The sequence below is a fragment of the Falco naumanni genome, chromosome 7 (assembly GCF_017639655.2).
Source record: "Falco naumanni isolate bFalNau1 chromosome 7, bFalNau1.pat, whole genome shotgun sequence".
Classification (NCBI taxonomy): domain Eukaryota; kingdom Metazoa; phylum Chordata; class Aves; order Falconiformes; family Falconidae; genus Falco; species Falco naumanni.
Genome location: NC_054060.1, coordinates 71,217,043 through 71,236,800, shown reverse-complemented (window position 1 = coordinate 71,236,800; position 19,758 = coordinate 71,217,043). Strand labels below are relative to the sequence as shown.

At 45.8% G+C, this 19,758-nt stretch overlaps 1 protein-coding gene and 1 long non-coding RNA gene across 3 annotated transcripts; one reads left to right on the top strand and one right to left on the bottom strand.

The window, feature by feature from the left end:
• Window positions 1-4,519: 4,519 nt before the first annotated feature.
• Window positions 4,520-12,398, bottom strand: LOC121091599. Of its 2 annotated transcripts, XR_005828976.1 has the most exons (3): window positions 12,317-12,398; window positions 10,782-10,971; window positions 4,520-6,734 (listed from the first exon to the last, which is right to left on the bottom strand). It is a non-coding gene; the product is annotated as an uncharacterized LOC121091599 (long non-coding RNA). The 2 variants fall into 2 exon arrangements; XR_005828975.1 differs by lacking the exon at window positions 12,317-12,398 and having other exon boundaries at window positions 10,782-12,307.
• Window positions 7,344-19,730, top strand: PPP1R14D (protein phosphatase 1 regulatory inhibitor subunit 14D). The gene is made up of 4 exons (XM_040601582.1): window positions 7,344-8,105; window positions 12,349-12,444; window positions 12,657-12,689; window positions 14,677-19,730. The coding sequence occupies exons 1-4, from the start codon at window positions 7,923-7,925 to the stop codon at window positions 14,743-14,745; spliced, it is 381 nt and encodes a 126-aa protein (XP_040457516.1). The 5' UTR covers window positions 7,344-7,922; the 3' UTR covers window positions 14,746-19,730.
• The last annotated feature ends 28 nt before the right edge of the window (window positions 19,731-19,758 follow it).

Genomic DNA, 19,758 nt, shown 5'->3' with positions numbered 1-19,758 from the left:
GAAGAGACAGCAAGGTCGTCTCCTTTTATTCTGCACTGCCTGAGGGACTCTGCTGGGGGTCTCTCTTGTATTTAACCTGGAGGAGACTTTTTCCTGGAAAAACGTTTAAAGCCTTCAGTCTGGAGGCAGGTGAGGCTCGGTGCAGTTCCCGGACACAGGAGCATGCAGCTCAGGGAGCAGGTGGCCCCATCCTCCTTGCAAACCAGTGGCCACGCTTGGGTACCTGCACTAGCAGAACTGCCCCTGCACGGTCTGGGTTGGTGTTTTTGTCTAACTGGCAACAACCCCATCTGTCTCGGCCGTGGTGGTGTTACAAAATCTCTGTCAAGGGCTTCCTGCAAACCTGAAGGACATGAAGTCTATTCTGCTTGCGCCAGGTACCACAACTCCTACAGACACAGAGCTGGGAGGGCTCCTTGATTGGCATCTCTAGCCCCTCCCTTTTATTTATTTATTTTTCTTAATGTTTGTGAAAGGACGAGCCCCTTCATACGCTCATCCAGCCTAGCCTTTAGACTAGGGGGCTTTGCTACCTTTTACTCTCAGCAGAAGGCTGCGCTAAAGTCCTGCTGCAAGGTTTGCTGCTGCTCACCCTAAATGTATTTAGTCACTTTATATTGTTTTCCTGCTCAGTATTGTCCTTTCACTTCAAAGTCTTCTCTCCTTTTGCCTTCTTCAGCCGTATGTATTTTAGTGAAATCACATCCTTCTTCAGTTTGCCAGCACGAGCAAGCCATGACCTTTCAATCACTTCTTCTGTGGTACAGTCTCCATTTCCCCTCTGTTATCCTAGTGGCTTTTTCTGCACATTTTCTGGTTTCAGGGATTTTATTATTAAATACGTGCTGCAGAATTCTATGCCACAGCCTAAAGAATGGATCACCATTACCGAGTATTTATTCTCTCTCTCTGTGGGAAATACATCGCTGAATACATGTTGGGATCGTATTAGCATCATTCGTAGTCTCACTGCAGAGCCACCTTATGAACAGTACATGTTTTATGGATCTTAGTCTCATTCCCTCTGCCATTTTCACCTGCTCAGCCCCCAGCTAAATTTTTTTTGTGACAATTTCCTCAGTATGTGATATTACTTTTTATATTCTCTGTATTCTCAAATTTGACCCGGTTTTGGGTTTTTTTTTCTGCTTAGCAGATGGGTCTGTCTTGTTTATTTGACCTTTAAAAATCACGTTTTTGGTCCTTCAGCATAGGAGGGCTGCATCCCACCTCCGTGCCAGTAGCACAGTTTCTAAATAGGCTTAGTTTCTTCTGGAGAGGTTTAGTAATTAAAATTTTAATTGAGATTAGTCCCAAGATCAAGGACTTCTACTAGGAACCTCTGTGTTGCAGCAGCGTTCCTTCCAGCTCAGTAACTTACTCTCTGCCCTCCTAACCTAGAAATCCCATCGCAGCCCTCATCTGCTGCCAAACGAATCATTTCCCATGACTTCAGCTGAGCCGTGCGTTATTCATGTCAGCATGAAGGGAAAGTAGGGTGTGTGATTTTATGACTTGGGAGTGTTTTTAAGGGGTCCTGAAACATTGAGTCATCGTTAATATTTGTCTGTCTTTGAGAAGTGTCTGCCTTCTGTCTAGCAATAACTATTCAGGAGGTGACTTGGGGGCTGAACCCCAGCATAGTTTAATATTTGACTAAGATTGTAAGATCTTTTAGACACGCATGGCTTGTAGTAAGAAACTTGGTGCCAGAGACTGCGTCAGCTGCCTTCCTGTGATTGCTATCCAATCGGGCAGGTGGATGCCCACCTTCCAGAAGGAAGTGACCCCGACAGGCAGAAAAATGAGGAAGACTTGGTCCAGGTCCCCTTTGCCCCGCTGTGCAGCCCAGCTCCATGGCATCACCCTCCGCAATGACTTCCTGACAGCAGCTTGTGCCACCGGCTGCTGCAGGCAGCTCCATTCTGCTGCGCTTCACCTGGGGACTGCTCCGTGTATAATTAACGCTTGGGAGACAGGTTTGCTTGCTTGCTTGTTTTGTTGTATTTGCCTCAGGTTAAACCTCCTGGTGTGGTTTAGGGGTGAGACCAGGATGCAAGTGACGGCACAAAGATGTGGCAGAGGAAGGAGGCAGGGAGGGACCTCATCGGGCCATGACTAACCACTGGTCCTGTGGAGCGAAGCAAGGGAAAGGATGACAGGCTGCTGAGTCCTCCCGAGAGCCGTTCCCATTGTGCTGAGGGTAGCTTTGGGGAAGGGAGTTGCAATCAGGGTATATTGTTTCTTTGGGGAAGTTGTCGTCTACAGCCCTGCATGGCACTGGCTTTTATTTTAATGTTGCTGGTCAAGGTAAACCCTTAAGGGCAGGAACACTGGGAAAGGAAAAAGGGAGAACAGTGTTGAGACTAATTACACTGAGAAAGTATCTGCATTTTTGTCTTGTCTGCGCTAGGCTTTTACAGGGAGGTAGGTATGGACATGTGAAGCAAACTTCAGTTTGCAGGAACTAGAATAAACTCAGCATTTTCCATTGAAGTCCCTACACGCAACCTGAGCTGTTCTTCACAGCACCCGTGAGCGGAACAGGATCAGCTGTGGGATTCCCCAAGGTCTCTCCTGCTCCATCACTTCCTACAGTGACTGCATCCCTGGGAACCTTCTGACTTCCAACAGTCTCAGGCCAGCTGCCAGTGCCTCCCGTGGAAGGCTGCTCTCCCCGGTGTTTGTAGATGGCAATTTCCCTGCAGGTGTGAGCAGCAGAGTCCCTGCCAGTGTAACTGCACCATTCCGAGAGTTTGGGTCACAATAAACTCCTTGGTGCAAGAACTATACAGGTGTCCTCTGCAAGGCTGAAACGTTAAAAGCAGGCTGGAAAACCAGGAAGATCCCCTTTGTCTATTCGGCCAGCGCCTCTCCCGTCTCCAGCCCTACCATTCAACTACTGCTGAAACCTCTGCGCCACATGGAAACACCGATAATGCTTTCAGTGCCGCAGGCCTCTTTCTGTAGGGAAACAGCAAAGCAACACAGGAGGGAGGGCAAGAAAACAACCTGGACAGGTTTTCGAAGATCCCCAAATAATCCATATGGCATCTAATTCACGTTGCCAGCTTCACCCAAGCATTCAAGGGGCAGGTGGGGGGGGGTGTCTTCCTCCTCAGTGCAGATGCTTACTCATGTCACTGCCTCCAGGGTGTCAGTGGATGGATGCAGATCAGCAGAATTAATTGCCTAAATAAGGATAGAGTCCAGGGTGCGCTACTCCTCCGGTATGCCAAAGCAGTAAGTAGAACTATTTCACATCTACCCTTCGCAGCTGCTGCTGAGCCACGAGCCTTTATGCCTCGCTGGGCTGCCAGTAGCAGAGGCAGGAGGCAGGCAGGCAGGCAGGCTAGCTCATGTGGCCTCTTATCTTTATCGCTGAGACCTTTCTATTTTCTGAGGTGGTGCCAAATAGTGCAATTTTGGGTTGATTAGTCAAAAGTCAAATAGTAAGTCGAGAAATGTTTTCCTCTGTCTCAGCATTCCTCCTTCTCACTGCCCTTTCATTGCCTTATGAAAGGTGAGACTGCTGGGGGAGAGGAGCAAGACTGATCACCGCCTGACTGAAGAGTGTACAGGCTCGCCTCCGCGTGCTGGTGGGAAGGTAGCAGCACTGCTCAAGTGAGAGCTGGGAACTGTGAGCTGGAAACCCCTGGCTGCTTCCTTCAGTCTCCAGGAGTCGAAGGTGAGAGCTGATGTGCTCCCCCTCTCCTTGCTAGAGCTCTGGGGCAACAATGCAGCCTTTCTGGCTTCCACACTCCTGTGGAGACACTGGGGAATGATGGAAGTGGATGACGTCAAGATGCTGGGTGTACTGGGGTTGCTCACATTTTTTAAATCTCCAGCCCTGGCTACATCTGATCTCCACAACTTTTTTTTTCTGTGACTGTTCCTGCTCACAGGAGGGTGCAGAACCTCTTTACCTCGCAGCATCAATGTAATATTGATACAGTCACATCTGGTGTCTTCCCTGTTTTAATTTGTGTTAACTATCATGTTTGCAACCCTAGGGAAAGTGATTATTTTCTAAAACAGGTGGAGAGTGGCTTCTGTCTGTCTTGAAGGGAAACATTCTTCCTCTCTAGGCTGGGACTCCAGGGAAAGGGGCCGACCTGGTTCTCTGGAAAGATGAGCTGGGGCCCTGCTGAATTATTGAGCATGCACGGCAGTCATCAGCTCAGAGAGAAAGGGAAGCACCAGCCTGGGTCACAGGCGTGGGACGGAGATTATTAGCTCCAAGGACAGAGGAGTGTAACCAGATCTGCCTCATGCACTTGGTTGCTCTGCTGCCTGGATCAGCATCACAACTGCTTGACACTGTGACACAGATGCTCAGCTTGGTTTGGTGGCCCTCTCTGGGGCCACAGGCAGTCACAAAAGCCCATTTCCACAATATCAAAGCCCCCCCCCCCCCCCCCCCCCCCCCCCCCTTTTAGAGGCAAAACCTCACCCTTGGGGCAGGCCTGGAGAAGCAGCAACCCCTGGTCACACACATGGAAACTGAGACACAGTGTTCTAGTGTAATGCTCAAATGTGTTGGCCACATTTAACCCCCCTTTATTCCCTACATAAATGATAAGCAGATTTGCAGAGGACGTGATCACCAGCAACTGCTGCAGGAGAACCATTGGAGCTTACGTGTGCGCAGCTCTTGTGAAAAAACTTGTTGTCTGATGAGATGGGTTTGGTCCAGGTTGTATGCCCAAGGCTGTAAGGAGAGATAACGAGTCTGAAAATCAGATCACCTCTCCCTGCTATGCCCGTGATCCCTGAGATGCCCCTCACTGTGTGTGTCCAAACAAAATGGTGAATGTCCTTCTGTCCCTTTGGCTACGCGGATCCAAGGAAAGGACAGGACGGGGTGCAGCACTGTGCAAAGTCACGCAGCTGCTTCCTGCTTGGTGGCAGCTGGCACCTACAGCACGGCAGGTGGCTGGTGCACCCGCGGGAGGTGCTGCCTTGTTCAAAGGATCGATACAGGTTACCCTGTACGAAGCACCCAGTCCTGTCCCTGCAGGAACATGTACCACACCCTCACAGAGCGATCTGGCACACTTCTTCCTCTTGCTTCAATGATAGATCAAAATAGTTTATTACTGGGGGAGGTCTACTTTATCTGTAAACATTTATTTCTATATTGCCACCTTCTCATTACAAACAATTCATGACTAAGCTCATATAAGCCAGAGCAGTATGATGAACATCCTGCAATCTGGCTCACTTTGGTTTACAGCTTTCCTGAGGTGGCCTCAGACATCACCCTCTGAACGCTTTATGCCACTGTAGGGTGACGCTGACACAGCAGCACTAGGGCACCAGGGTCTGCTTAGTACTTTGTCAATAAGTGTACGGGTGGTGGGGTGAGCCTGGTGGACCTTTTCTGATCTGGTATCTCAGTGCATTCATTGCTCATGATCAAGTGAGGTTACAAATCAACAGCAGCTCAAGCTGTTTGAAGAGCCATTAGGCCACCTTATATTCCCCTTTCCCTCTTCCTCACACCTGTCCTGTGACCTGTGGATCCCGTGCTTCATAAATTCAACTATTCTGGCAGAATATTAACAGGGCAAACCCCATCTTTCATGTCGAGTTGAATTGAACTGCTCAACAAAGCACACCAGGGTCAGCACAGGGAATGGACGACGGAGGCAACTTCCCTGCCAGCCCTTCAGCCGCTGCAAATTTGTAGACTGGCTCAGGGATGCCATGTAACTTCTCTTGTAAGTCTGGTCCTCTTTCTCAGATCTTAATGTCAGCCTGTCTGCAGTTCCTTGAGACCAAGGTTGTTCTCCCCTATTAAAAAAGGTCAGTCCCTGAACACCAAAATAGAACACTTCTATTTGGAGACGAGAACCTGACACCGGGCAGTGTGTGCCCTTTGGTCCAGAGCTACCTTGAACATCTGCCTGTGTTGGGCCTGCATATTAACCTTTGAAAAGTCAAGAGTTGTAAACACATTATAGGATGTTCAGTGGGTTTTGCAAGGTTTCTAATAGTTAAGAATCTCTGAAGAATCTGCATTCACTGAGTACGCTCTGAGCCTCTCACAACACGGATTTTTCTGGGAAATTTTGGTCAAATGAGATGGGTTCAGGAGCGAGATTAGAGGGAGGATACAGCCAAGCATCAAGGAAAAAAGGGTAAAGCTGCTTAAATAGCTGACAGCTGTCTTCTGAATAGAAATTTTAGGCTGTCTGAAAAGCAGAGAAGATGGTAACAGTGTCAGGTATATTTTAATACTTTATCCCTCACTGATGTGGAAGTAAGTTTCAGGATCAGCATTTTGTGGAGCTTTCTGTCAGAAAAGGCTTTTATTTTTTTGTTCATATTCAGGATGAAAAGATGGACTGGCATGGCCCTGCCCATTTTTCCATCGCCCTACGTACAAGATGTTGCTGGCTGGCTGTACCGCCATCCCTCTGGGCACAGGAATGTGGCTTTGGCAGGGGCAGTGGGAATGACTTCCAAAGGAGACCAGCCACCCTGCAGGATTTCCCCATGCTGCCCGGCAGCAGCTTGCAATGGGAGAAGGGCTGGTTGCTTTTCCTTTGGTTTCTCTAGCTCTTGGTCTCCAAACTGGAAGTACTGTGGCTGCCAGGAGCAGCAGAGAGACTTACTTGCTTTTTCCACATAAATCATGACACTGGCATTGCTGGATCTGCTTCATGATGGAGAGTCTCAGCTGGTTTGTCCATTGGATAGGGCAGCTCCCTGGACAGATCACTGGAGAGCTTTGGGAACAGATGAATAAAGAGGTGTGATACAGCGTCTGGAGTGAACACAGGTATCCCAGTGCCCTGGCACCCCTTAAACACAGCCAGCCTGATTTCTGTTCCTCCGAACAGCGCTGCTCACACATGTTCTTCTAAAATGGCACAGGGGAATAACGCTGCACACCTTTAACCTGTCTTCCAGTAAGAAATTGTAAACCAAGCAATGATAGTTGATATTATATAGTACAATAGTAGTTTATGATACTTCAGCAGTTGAGCCTGAACCTGTTTACCATAAATACTTTTCTGTGGGAAGAAGATAGTGCTATACCCCTTGACAGGCCTTCCCCAGCAGTGTCATCATGTCAAATACTGTATTTTATTTTTTTTTTAAAAGGACCACAGATATTTTATCTCAGAAGCACTTTCCTCAAATGATCTCAAATTCAGGCCAGCGGGAATTCTACAGATATTTTTGAGAAAGGTGGAATAAATTTGAGATTGTAGAATAATGCAAAATTGGACTACTGAGCCCAAGTTTGGCTTGCAGTGTCACTGACGTAGTATTCCCACTCTTGTAAAAGAGTGGATGTAGCCACCTGACTCCAGACCACTCCTTACCTGTGCTGGATCCGGTGCTTCAGCTGGAAAATGCTAAATATGCCATTTCAATGGGAACTAAACCCTGTAGCTGCAGGCAAAGTAGTTTACAGAGGCCCTTGGAGCTTGAATGCAGCAGGATTCAATGCATAATGTACGGCTCAGCCCTCTGGAATTGCACATGCACTTAAGCTATGCCTGTAGGAAAACAGTCATTTAAAACCTCCTTCTTCCCCACCTCTTGGAGATGACTTGCGTTAAATATTAACAGACTTGGTTCATCGATTCCTTGGTTCACTTGGCTTCTTTTAACAACAGATGTTATTACAACAACTCCTCTGCCTGCCTCCCTGCTCCTGTCAGCACGGCCAATGGTGAAACCCAAGAATCTGCTGCTGTAACTCTGCCTGCAGAGCCTGGCTGCTGCCCTGGCATGTGGTCCCCCCACTTCTCTCCCTGGGATCACCTACACTGCCGGCCTCTGGCATCCGTGAGTAGCTACTGCTGTGAGTTGCAGAGAGGCGGTTGGTGAAAGGGGACAGAGAACAGGGGTGAGGGAGCCCAGGGGCAGACGAGTTCCTGCTGTCAGGGAAAGAGGTAGTGAGCATGGCCAGCAACTCCAGCGCACTGCCCCGGGTGACTTTCCAGACACCAGAGAAACCTGGGGAGGAATCCTCACACAGGAAACTGGGCAAGTTAACCATAAAGTACAACCGCAAGGACCTGCAGCGCTGGCTAGACCTGGAGGAATGGATCAACGCCCAGCTGCAGGAGCTGTACCAATGCCGGGTGAGTAGCTGGGGCAAGTCAGCGCTTCAGTCACCAGGTGAATGGACTAGTGGCCCTGTGTGCTGGGACAGAAGTTTGCTTGTTCTGCCTGACTGGGAAGAGCTTCTCATCTTCAGCCTTCACCGGGTATCTTATTGCCACCTAGTACAGCACTCTGACTGGTGTGCCTGCAGGCAGAGAAGCTTGCAGCGATATACTCCAACTATCTTTATACTGCCTGATCTTGCACCTGCTGGGGGTTGTGTGGCTATTGCTCAGCATGAGCAGCAGAACCTGGAGACATGTACAAGCCCAGGATGCTTCTTGTTGCTGAGCTCTATGTGGTGAGTGGCTTTGCTGCAGTGCCTAAGCTAGCTGGGTTAGAGCCATCAGTGTATCCTTGTTCCTTATAGTCACAAGGGCGTAGCTATAGCTGCTGTTTGGGTGAGACGCTCCAGGCAATGCTGTACCTGTAGCTGCAGGCTGGACACACTAGTGGCAGCAGGGGAAGAAAGAAAAAAAAACACCAAAACCATCCTTACATGTAGAGATCTGATGCCTTCATCTTCACAAACCCCCAGAGCTGTCTTCCTTGCCTGAGATTTCCTTTGCACCAGAAACAGTCCCTCCTTAATTCTTCCTGCCTATCTAAGAGCTGTCCCACTAATAAAGATCCAGGAGTGCCTAGGTCCAGCTCCAGAATGGTACCAGTCTTTACTTGAGCTGATGCGACATTTTTTCCTCAGGGTGGTGTGACATTTAAAATGAATTCCAGCACTGGATGAGTACACTGAATTTTTAGCCCGGGTAGTATTGCTTCTATTCATGTTTTGTGATTAGATGGATGGCATTTAACACTGGGAGTTTTCAGAAGGGACAGTGCTTTACCCTGTTTGAGATAATTCCTTTGGAGTGCGGTACAGGAAAAGATGAAAGGATTTCCCACGTTGTACATCATAGTCTTAAACCCATTTAAATAGCTTGACTAAGGGTTTTTCTTTTATCTGTGGGGCAATGGCTAATACAGTAAGAGAACCCAACTTTCTTAACTCACAACCCCGTATATCTTCAACAGAAGACATAGATGGGTTTAACAAATTACGTAAAACAGCTTATTCATGTCCTGGATGGGATCAGACTAAATAAACCGTTGAGCTCTCTCTGCCATTTTCTGTAGTTGCACCCCAGCAGAGCATTAACCACATTTTTGAGATCCAAGGAAAAAAGAGCTGATGATCGCTCTGAGTCTTCCACTCTGAGCACCAGCAGTTTCAAATGGCAATCGACAGTGGAAGTGGACATGTTAGAACAGCCCAGGAACGGTGATTTCTGTGCTCTATGCTGTGATGGCACAGGGAAGCTTTTGCCTGCCCAGGCTGATTTTCTGGGCCTGAGACATGTAGAACAGTGTCAGCTCCTCGGCTGAAAAGCCAAACTTCAGGAGCAGTCTCTGAGGCCATCTTTATGATTGTGGATGCTGTTGTTACTTATTATTATTACTATAATTACTATTATTGTCATTTTCTCTGTGACTGATTCCTATCTGATATCTGTGGGAACATATCAGGTTCTCATGCCATGTTGGGAAGGAAAAATAGTTTCTGTTTTAATTTATGCCATATGCAAAGAATATGCAGCAGAAAACAAACACGGAGAAAAAAGTCCTTCATTCTGTTGCAAATGCATGGCTCCTCTGAAAATGAGTATACTACTGCTCGTGTTGTGTTAATTAACATTCTTAGACTTCCCAAACAATTTTATAGCAGGTTTAGTAAAAGTGACAAAGGATAAATCTCATAATCTCTTCAAGACTTGTGAATTTCCAATTGTTTTCTATAGTTCGTAAAATGACAGTAATAAATTCTCAGCTGATAATGCATTATGAAACATTATATAGTGTACATAGGAGCAGATGTTATCGGTAGACCTAGTCAGCCAGGCAAAATTCAGTGTGTCTGCGAAGTGCTAGAGTGGTGGTCCTGGGGAGTGAATGCTGTTCTAAAGAACAGCAGCAGTGACAGTGTCACTTGCCAGCCATGCTTGCATTGGCTTCTAAGGGCTGTCCCTGGGGCTGGTGGCTCAGTTCAGAGAGCCCTTAGCCTGACTGTTGAGATTTGCCAGAGGTAAGCAAGGAGAATGGGCTGCTGCTTTGAGTAACAGAACGTCTTGCCCTTTGGCGAATTTTTGCCGTTTTAAAGAGAAGGTTTGGGTTAGTGGGTTGGGTTTTTTTTGATAGACAAGAAGCACTTGGTACCACCAGTAACATGACCCAAGATGAGGCTCCCTGTGTGCTACTCTTACTTGCCCAAGTCTACAGATGTACACTTGCGAAAGTATCAGAAAAACCAAGTCAGGTTACATTATCGCTTCTGGTTTTCTGAGAATTAGGAGCTGTTTACTGTCATCAGAGTAGCTGCCCAAAGGGGATATTTTTTTCCCTGCTACAAAATCCCAGCAGGCACTAGTTACAAATCCAGCCATGCCCTTACAGGAACAGGTTGGCTGTGGATTGCCTTTGCTAGCATGTCTCCAGCACAACAGGTTTCCCAACTTCCTTGTGTATTTGGACCAACCTAAGAGATTTACTACCAGGAACTACATAACATGATGCTGTGCCAGGTCAGAGACTGTTAGTAGGGTACAACAGGGGGTTACATAGGATCTTTTCAAATAAATACATGTGCCACAGTAAATTACTTGTAATCACTCAGGTGTCCAGCAGGTCCTCCTGCTCTCCTCTGTGAGTTGTGGCAAGACTACTTAGCTAGCCTGGCTAGCGTGGGCTTCCTTGGATCCATAGAACTCCATTACATTGCCTCCTTGTCAGCTTCTTCCTTTGCTCCAGCTGCCCTTGGCAGTGCAATGTTCCTCAGTGTCTTCCAGAAACCTGTGTGACAGAGTCAAATAAACAGCGTTGCAGCTTCAAATGCCAGCAAGGCTAGTTCAAACATCACCCCCTGATCCAGATAATCTCAGTGCTATGCTATTTACCATCATGAGGCTTTTTGCAACAAAACTAAGACTCAGACGATTTTGATTTTCAACATGATTGTCTGCACGTGGAAGCCAGAACACCATCCAATACTAGGACCAGAAAGCCACAGACAGATCCCACCCTGTCTCACCCTCCTTGCCTATTTAGCTTCTTAGACAAAGCCAGGCTGGACCAACACCTGTTGTCTAAACAGTCACATAAAAACTACTACTTTTAAGAGGAAATGCTGTGTGGCTCACAGTACAGTACATTTAACCCTACGTCAGCTGCATAACTAAGCTGAACAAAGGCCTTCTACTTCCCCTCCAGCTTGGTATCACAGACTGCTCAGAACAAGTTTATTTTTTCCCTGTAAGTATTGCCTTTATCATCTAATGTTTTACATACACATCCATAAATGCTACCCAGCAATCACGTACTGCGCTGTTAACGCAGTATCCTTATTCTGCTGGTTACTATCTTAAAATATCACTAGCGTTGTGCTGTCAAAGACTCACTTTGCAAACACACTGGAAACCACAGCCTGCTTGCCTTACGGTCTTGTAGAAACACATGGAGCTAAAATGTGTCTGTGAACATTTACAAATGTTTCCAGCTAACACTCCCATGCCTTACAGGATTACAACTCCAACCACTAAAGCTTGGGGTCTCTCTTACATTAGAGACTATTTTATCCCTCTCGCGTCTGTTAGAGAAAGCTGGCAAAATATTGTTAGGCCTTTCAAAAGGGTATTTTTTTCCCTCTCCATTACTGCAAAAATCCTTATTATAAATACCAACTATGTGAAGTTATTTAGCCTAAAAGCCCCAAATCTCCTTTTATTAGTTGTGCCTCTCTTAAGATTAAGCCCACTGGGTTTCTGTTGGGTGAACGCTTGTGTTCACTCCTCGCAGACGAGGGTTGTCCCATGCTGGCTTACACCGCACTGCAGCTGACAATCACAGCTGGAGATTCTTTAAAGGGTCTTCCCATATGGACAGAAATCCCTGAGCAGTGAGATGAAGTGTTGAGGTAGAAAAAGATGAAGAACGTGTACATCAGCATGCGTGGCTGCAGCAGACACCACAGAAAGGCTGGAACCCATGCCCTCTTTATAAGAACCTCCTTATTTTGAGATGATTTCTATCCTGACCTCAACTTCACAGCACAGTGTTATTATTGCAACTACTTTCTTCTCAGCTGCTCAGTTCTTCAAAGATGGCTTCTAGATTTTTTAGAACTTTGAAGGTTTATTACCTGTGGGTTGTTTTTTTTTTTTTTCTTTTTAGCTAAGAGAAGAAACAGATGCAGCAGCTCCTGAACCACAAATTGATCTTGAAGATCTCCTGGAGGTCCCAAACGAAGAACAGAAATTAAAACTACAGGTCAGATAGAGGGACTTGGTGACTTTAAGTTAGTGACTTCCTTCACAAAGAGAAGTAATGGTGTGTGGGGTACAGAATATGTGTAAGCAGTGTTGCATGATGCTTCCCTGTGTCATTGCCTGCCAAATGTATTAAGATTATATTCCCCTTTTGTAGGGAGGAGAGAATAGGTCACCTCATAAAACACTAAAATGACTCCTCTTGGTTTTTAGGAAATCCTCCATGAGTGCTCCAGCCCGACAGAGGTGAGTGAAGCAACATCAATGTGTTATACTGTGCTATAAAAGTGTGTCTTTGTTTATGTTTGGCTGAACAGCCAAGATACTACTGTGCCTAACATGATGCTGCAGATTTGTTTAAATCCCAATGGGAAGTATTTGCCACTTTATTCTTCTGTGTTAGAAAAATACATGTAAGTCTACATGAGTAAGCTGAAGATAGAGTAGTGGAGCAAATAAGGAATTACTCTTTACAACCAGAGAAATGTGATTCCTTGTTTTGGACATCCTAAGCTGAGAAGCCTGAGTTGCTGTTTGGTTCTCAGTGTAGAAAAGCCATACAGTGATACAGCTCACATGACCATCTTGGCACACTTAACTAAATGCATTCTTAGCTTAAACCACCCTCGTGTTATGAGTGACAAGAACGTAGGATGGAACTAGATGGCATTGGGCGGATCGTTGTTGAGCAGTGGCCACATAAATTAGTTTTACATATATTTTTTTTCCCCATGAAAACTTTACAAGTACTGGCTTTGAGTTAGAGAAATCCCACAAGCTGTCGCAATGCCCAAAGAAGTGGAGCCCTGTACTTTGCAGTGTAGCGCATGCACCACACAGCACTGCATACCTGTGCAGAATGGGGTCCCCCATCAGTGCTGCAGTCATACGCACTGCATGTGAACATTGTGCTTGGACATCATTCATCAGTCGCCACGTCTTGTTGAGCCTACGTAACTGCACAGTGATGAACATACAGAAATTGAGGTGGATGCAAAACTATCATTGAAATTAAACTTGGCTGTAGCAATCATTACAGATAAGTCTCCTAGCAGGGGTTCAGCAGACAAGGCTGGCAACAGCAAAAGTTTTCAGAGTGTCTGAACTTCAGATCTTAGGCAAGAACCCCACATTCCCGAAGAGATAACTGAACAGAGTTTGCTCTACTGATTCATGGGCAACAGACAGCGTGGAACTTGCTAACTACAGATATTGCTTCCCCATTGGCCAAAGCATGTAGTTTCATCCTGGTGATCTTGAATGCAGCCCCTCTGAAAGATCACAGCAGCCTATTTTCAGAAAACATACAGAGGAAACAAACTGATTTGCTCTGAAGGGACTGACTGAAAAGGCATGTATCCTTGGCATTTACTTCCACAGCACGCTGTGGCAGGCCACCTCTGACCATCCAAGTGAGGAAGCTGGACTTCCACACAGCACAAATGGTAACAAGCTGCAACACTTCCAGTGACCTTGCCTAATTACAAGGACATGCAGCTATGTCTTTGGGTGAAGAAAGGCTGCACACTCCTTTATGGTGATGTTACTTGTCATGCAGAGGGTAAAGTTTGCACTAGTCACATTGACTTCTGCTTGGAATAACCAGATGGTCCAGTTTAGTTCATAGTCCTTGCCTGTGTCAGCAAAGTAGTTGGAGTTTATCTCCATTAACTGCTCGTCTATCTGCTCTGCCTGTCCTCAGCCCCTGCTCCAGGTTATCATTAGTCCTACCTGTGTTTTGCTCCAACTCTTCTCTGCCAGCCACTTCCTTGTAGAATTGGCACAGCTCCGAGATGGTTTGCAATCCACAACACAGAGCTTTACAGGTTCAACAAGCAGGACAGCTTGCTTTGCCCTAGATTGGGAGGGCAGTTGAAGTGGGCAGGAGGTTATGGTGGCAACAGGAAGCAGTGGGACCTAACAGGACAACAGCATCCTGAGGCCGTCTCAAGGTGGAAAAAGCAGGTTTCTGGGATGAAGAGGGGCAGGCTGGCTCCTGGGGAAAAAGTAAACATGGCTGCTCCAGAAGGAGACAGGGGAAGGGAAGCAGAGGGGCTTTCAGACTCTCCTCATCCATCAAAAGGTTCCTTTCCTAAGCTAAAAGACAGGTTTGCTCAATATATGTCAAAATTCTGGTTTCTGCTCAACATGGAGGCGAATGTGGGAATAACTCTTTGGGCTGGTGAGCACTGGAATTAACATGACATCCTTCTTCAACCAATTCTCATTGTAGGATTTCATTACGGAATTGCTTAATCGATTGAAAGGTCTCCGGAGAGTTACCAGTCCTCAGAAGAAATGACCTTGTCCACATGGAACACCCAGCTTTGGTCACAAGAAAACATGCACCTTCCCCACAAAAACCAGGATCAGCAACATCACTTCAGAATATATTTAGGACTTACTGTTATTGAGAAACATCACCAAGTTGGTGAACTTTGTACCAGTGGTTTGAAGTCTCCACTCCTTCCAGATCTATGCACATAGCAGGGAGCTAGACTGTACATTTTCCTGATTCTTAAAAAGGGCATGTTAACTGGTAACGGGACAAGATGCCCTTCCTTTAGTTTCTTCTAGGAATTTCCATGCTGGCTGCAGAGCACTGAATACAGTTTTCAGGAGCTCATCAAGACTTCTTTCTTTCCGTCCACTACAAGAAAACAAGGCATTGGTTATCACTCACTCATCAACATGAAAAATCAGTTACTGTTAAGCTGCACCCTGTTTCAGTCTGGCTGGGACCCAGCTGTGAGCTCTTGCCTGTTACTGCTGTACCTGACTCTACAGCGTTGCACATACTTTGAAAGTCCTATTAAGCCTCTGTTATTCATGAAGGTTGGACAGAAAATATACAGTAGGATGGAAGGAAAATGTTCAAGTGCACCTGGTCTACTTAAGGGGAAGTTAGTGAAACAGATGCTAATGCTAATGGAAGAGAGATTTTTTCCTTTTTGTGGAACTTAGGACTTAATGATTTAGAAGCATCTTCTAAAGGAGCAAGGTCTGGGAATGACTTTTCTCATCATTTAAAAAGATGTTTGAAAAATGCTTATTTTATATATTGAAACAGAGAAAACCAGTTGTACACTGCCTGCTTTTTCTCTCTTTTTAGACACTAAAGAAAAACTGAAGGGAAAAAATACCTGCTCCCAATTTCCCTGCAGGGAGCATCTCAGAGCGAGTCTTGCAGACAGGTAGGTCTCACAAATGAGATGTGAAGTAGGACATGTTGTCTTGCTGCAAAAACTCTTCTGGCAACAACTAACACGTGGCTGGAAAAATACAGAGGAAACTACATCCAGTCTCTCAGCAAGTCAGTAACTTGACACATGCGGCTAGGAAATAAGACAGCAAATGGAGGCTGATTGCTTAGGCAGAGTGGACTCACATTATGTCCTGCCCCTACGCTCTCATGCCTGCCACTCAAAACCCAAAAGACGAGTTGCTGAGTCACATCCAGAGGGGCTCCTATGTACCAGTATGTTCGAGGCTAGCTTTTGAGTACATGTTTTGTCAGACAGGGAGAGAAGGGGCCAACTCTGAAACAAAAGGAACATGTGCAGGTTAACTAATAAACAAGAATTCTTGAGCTGGACCAGTAATACCTTAAATACATTAGTCTTTTCATCTTTATCAGTAACAGGGTGAAAATTATTACCTTTTGCTTCCCTCCTATTTTCCAGCAGAAATGTCAGTAAACAAGCTGTGGGCTGTGCACATCTCTAGAGGACAAAATCCAAGCTGTGGTAACAACTGTGATGCAAGGGCTTGCTTCCCTTCACATGCTGTTTCTGTATGTGACAGCCTCCTGGAAGTTTGCAAGCTGTGCAGCTCATACCTTGTCCTAAGGCTGCTCCAAGAAGCTCTAAGCCTCACCCACTAGGTTGGAGAAATGGTCTTTATCAGGTCCATATGTATCTATGGTAGCACTAGGGACATGCCATTTTTGGCTTAGTAAGGGGCTAACAGGACACACCTGCCCTCCTGAAATCTCAATTTATAAGTAAGTAAAATAACAACAACAGAACTAAATCCAGAGCTGCACTGGCTGTAGATCTGGCATTGCTCATGGGTTGGTACCTGCTAACACTCCTGTATCACATCCCTTGAGAAGGGAGAGCAGCACACTGACAAAGAGCTCTGAGCACTGTTAAAAACACAGCCGAGGTTCAAACAGAAGTGCGGGTGGAAGATGTAGGCGGACAGGCCATGAGCTGAGTGTCCTACACTAGAGCTGTAATAAGCTGCAGCACAGTAGCGTGCAGCAGTCCAGATTAATTACATACCCTACCAGGAGGCTTTGTCTTTGTTTTATTCTGCTGAGCTATGACAGCACAAAGACCTGAAATGCCTCTCCTCTGGCCCGAGACAGATTTTCTCCACCCTGGGCATTGGTCTGTATTCCCTCAATCTGGAGCGATGCAAAGAGAATTTTTGTCCGTGCAGACATTGTTAGAACCCAGGAAAAAGCAGGTTCTTGAAACTCTGCTTGACAGAAGTTGTCTTTGTGCTTATTCTGCAAGTAGCAGAATAAGAGAAAGCTGCAGCCCCCGTGATGTGCAGTTGGTTCTGATACATACAGACATCACTACCACGAGACCACTTCAGATGAGTGGTGTGATTATGGGCAACAAAGCAAGATGCAGCCAGTGCTAGATTGATTTCTTGGCTCACTGGTACAAAAGAAAAAGCAACTTAACGCAATCAGAGCAACTTCTTTTTGTTTAGTTTTTAGAAGTAGCAAATAATAACTTCTGTTTATTTTTTGGCTGTTCTCAGCCTAGACCACAAAGCTAGACTGATTTTTTTTTTTTTTTTAAATACAAACAGCTTCCAGTTAACTTTGCTGTTCCTCGGCACCATCACTGCATAAGGCTATAAGGTTTGGTACACAGACACCATGTAAGACTGTGTCTTTAAAGGAACTTTGCTATCTTAATCATACCAAGGTAACTCAGAATGTATGAAAGTTCATGTGCTTTTCTAATTGAAGGTTTATGAAGGTGTGTAAAATAAGCTTTAATGCAATCTTCCCTTAGTTATGATCAACACTTACATTGCCTTAAAAAATAAATCTGGCTGCTACATTTGGACACATGACCATGTCACAGCACTTGAGACAGTGTGCATGCTCATGAACCACAGCAAATGCAACTTAATGCATTTTAACTAAGCTGAGACCTCTCTTTGTAAGGTAATCACAGTTCAAACTTGTGTTATTATTTTGAATACTTGTTGGGGTGGAGCCTACATTTGATAGTTTACACAGAAAAACATTTTGAGAGGGAAAGAAAATCTTCCTCTGCCTCACGGCATGCTACAAAGACAAAAGCAAAGATGATTCTCTCTCTTGAAGATACCAAGCTCTCTTCAGTCCTTCAATGGCTATGCCTGAAGCTGATCTGGCCTGCCAGGAACTGATTGTTTACCAGTATCACCAGCATCTTTTCAAAGACAGGGAGTAGGCAACACAGCTAGAAGTGCACTGCCCACTTAAAGGTCACGCAGCATTCCTCTTTCACAACAGATTCAGCTAGGTTTGCTTCCTGCAGACAGCTGATCTAGATACCCCTTCTACACGCAGGTCACTGAGGCAACAGCTACAGTGGGAATGGCTTTTCAGGGGAAAGTGATTGGGCTGCCACTGAAATGGCCAATTACATGCAGAAAGCTCAGCAGCCACAAAAATGTCCATTAGTGGTACAGAGAAAGCATCATCAGCTTCTGCGTGTATGACTGAAGAGACTCTTCCATGCATGACTAAGTTCTATTTCAGGTATTGGGTTGGGTGCATTTCTGGATTCTTTGGGATGGCCCTACAGAAACCAATCTGGGAAACTAAATAAACTGCTTCCGGCTGTAACCTGCTCCTTCACTACTGACGTGAACAGGGCAGGGCTTACAAGACACAGGCTGCCTAACTGCACAAGAGCTCAGAGTTTGGTTGTGGATGATGAAGCATTCAAAATGTTGCAAGTGGCACACCAGCTCATCCTAAGATATTTAAAAAATAAATAAATAAAGCAGCTGTAAAGCAGGAATTAAAATGTCTACTAACAGCTTGGAAGTGAATCAGTCTTAGAAGAGACATAAAAACAGGTATTTGCATCTTCTCCTGTACATGAAAACACAAAGGAATTAACCAAAGACAGAATTGGGTTGTCTTGCTATCAGACTTACTATCCAGGTCAAATAGCAGTGAAAAAGTGTTGTTCCTACAATAACACAAAGCCAGAACAGCATTTTGTTTTCATTTTTAAGACTGCAAGCTCCTCAGGGCAGTAACTCTCTAGCTAAATTCTGTGTAACAGAGAGCTCACTGTGAGCTCTGACATGAGAACAACTGAAGCAGTTTCCCGATCTACCCGTCCCAAAGAGACAGGCACTGGTGAAGCAAGGGCTGAAAGAAGATCCTCCACTAGAGCGAGGTTTCGCCACCGCTTCCCAGCAAAGGGGTTTGATGGCACTGCTGGATACACTTGCTATTTCACTGCAGTTGTTAACTTGCAGTATTACAATTCTGCATTGTCTGATACAGGTTTCTGTTGAAGGGGCTGACCCAGTCCAGCACGTTTAGCACAAACCCATCTTCAGCAGTAGTTTATTTGCTGTGCTCTGACCGGGGTGGCCGAGGTGCAGGCAAATACTGTTTCATCAACTCACCTACAGAGGCAGTGACCTTAGGCACAGGGCAGGGCAGACAGCTGGGAGCGGCAGTGTCAAACCAGACAGACAGGATTCGTTGGAAACTGTCAAAGGCAAACCCTTGATTTTTTTTTTGCCATTGGAATCTGTCAGTCTTAGAGAGCTCTCTTGAAAGTCACATCATAGCCCTGTTCATCCTGAGTTCATCCTGATGGGATATTAGAGCCAATTTAGGGCAAGTTTAGTTGGGTATTTGAAGCAATTCTGGGTGCTTTGGTCACTGGCAAGTGCCACTTGCATCTGGACTCCCTCGAGGGAGGGAAATGAACGTACTGAACTGAGCTTCTCTCACAGCCAGATAAAGAGCATTATACAGGCAACACCTTTACCCTACCAGGGGTGAACCCTGCTTTCAGACTAACACACAACTCTTCCAGACTAACATGCTACCCTTACAGACTACATGGAACCTTGGCACAGCCACTGCGGATCACAACGCTGTGCATCAGTAGCAGATTTTTACAAATCATCCTTCAAGTATGTGAGCAATACTGCCCATCAAGGTAGAGTAGACCCTGCAACTTTTCCAGCCACGCCAATGCAACGTTTTTGATGACTTCATGATCCTTCATTTCTCTCCCTAAGCCACTTGACGCTAGGACTAAGGTAC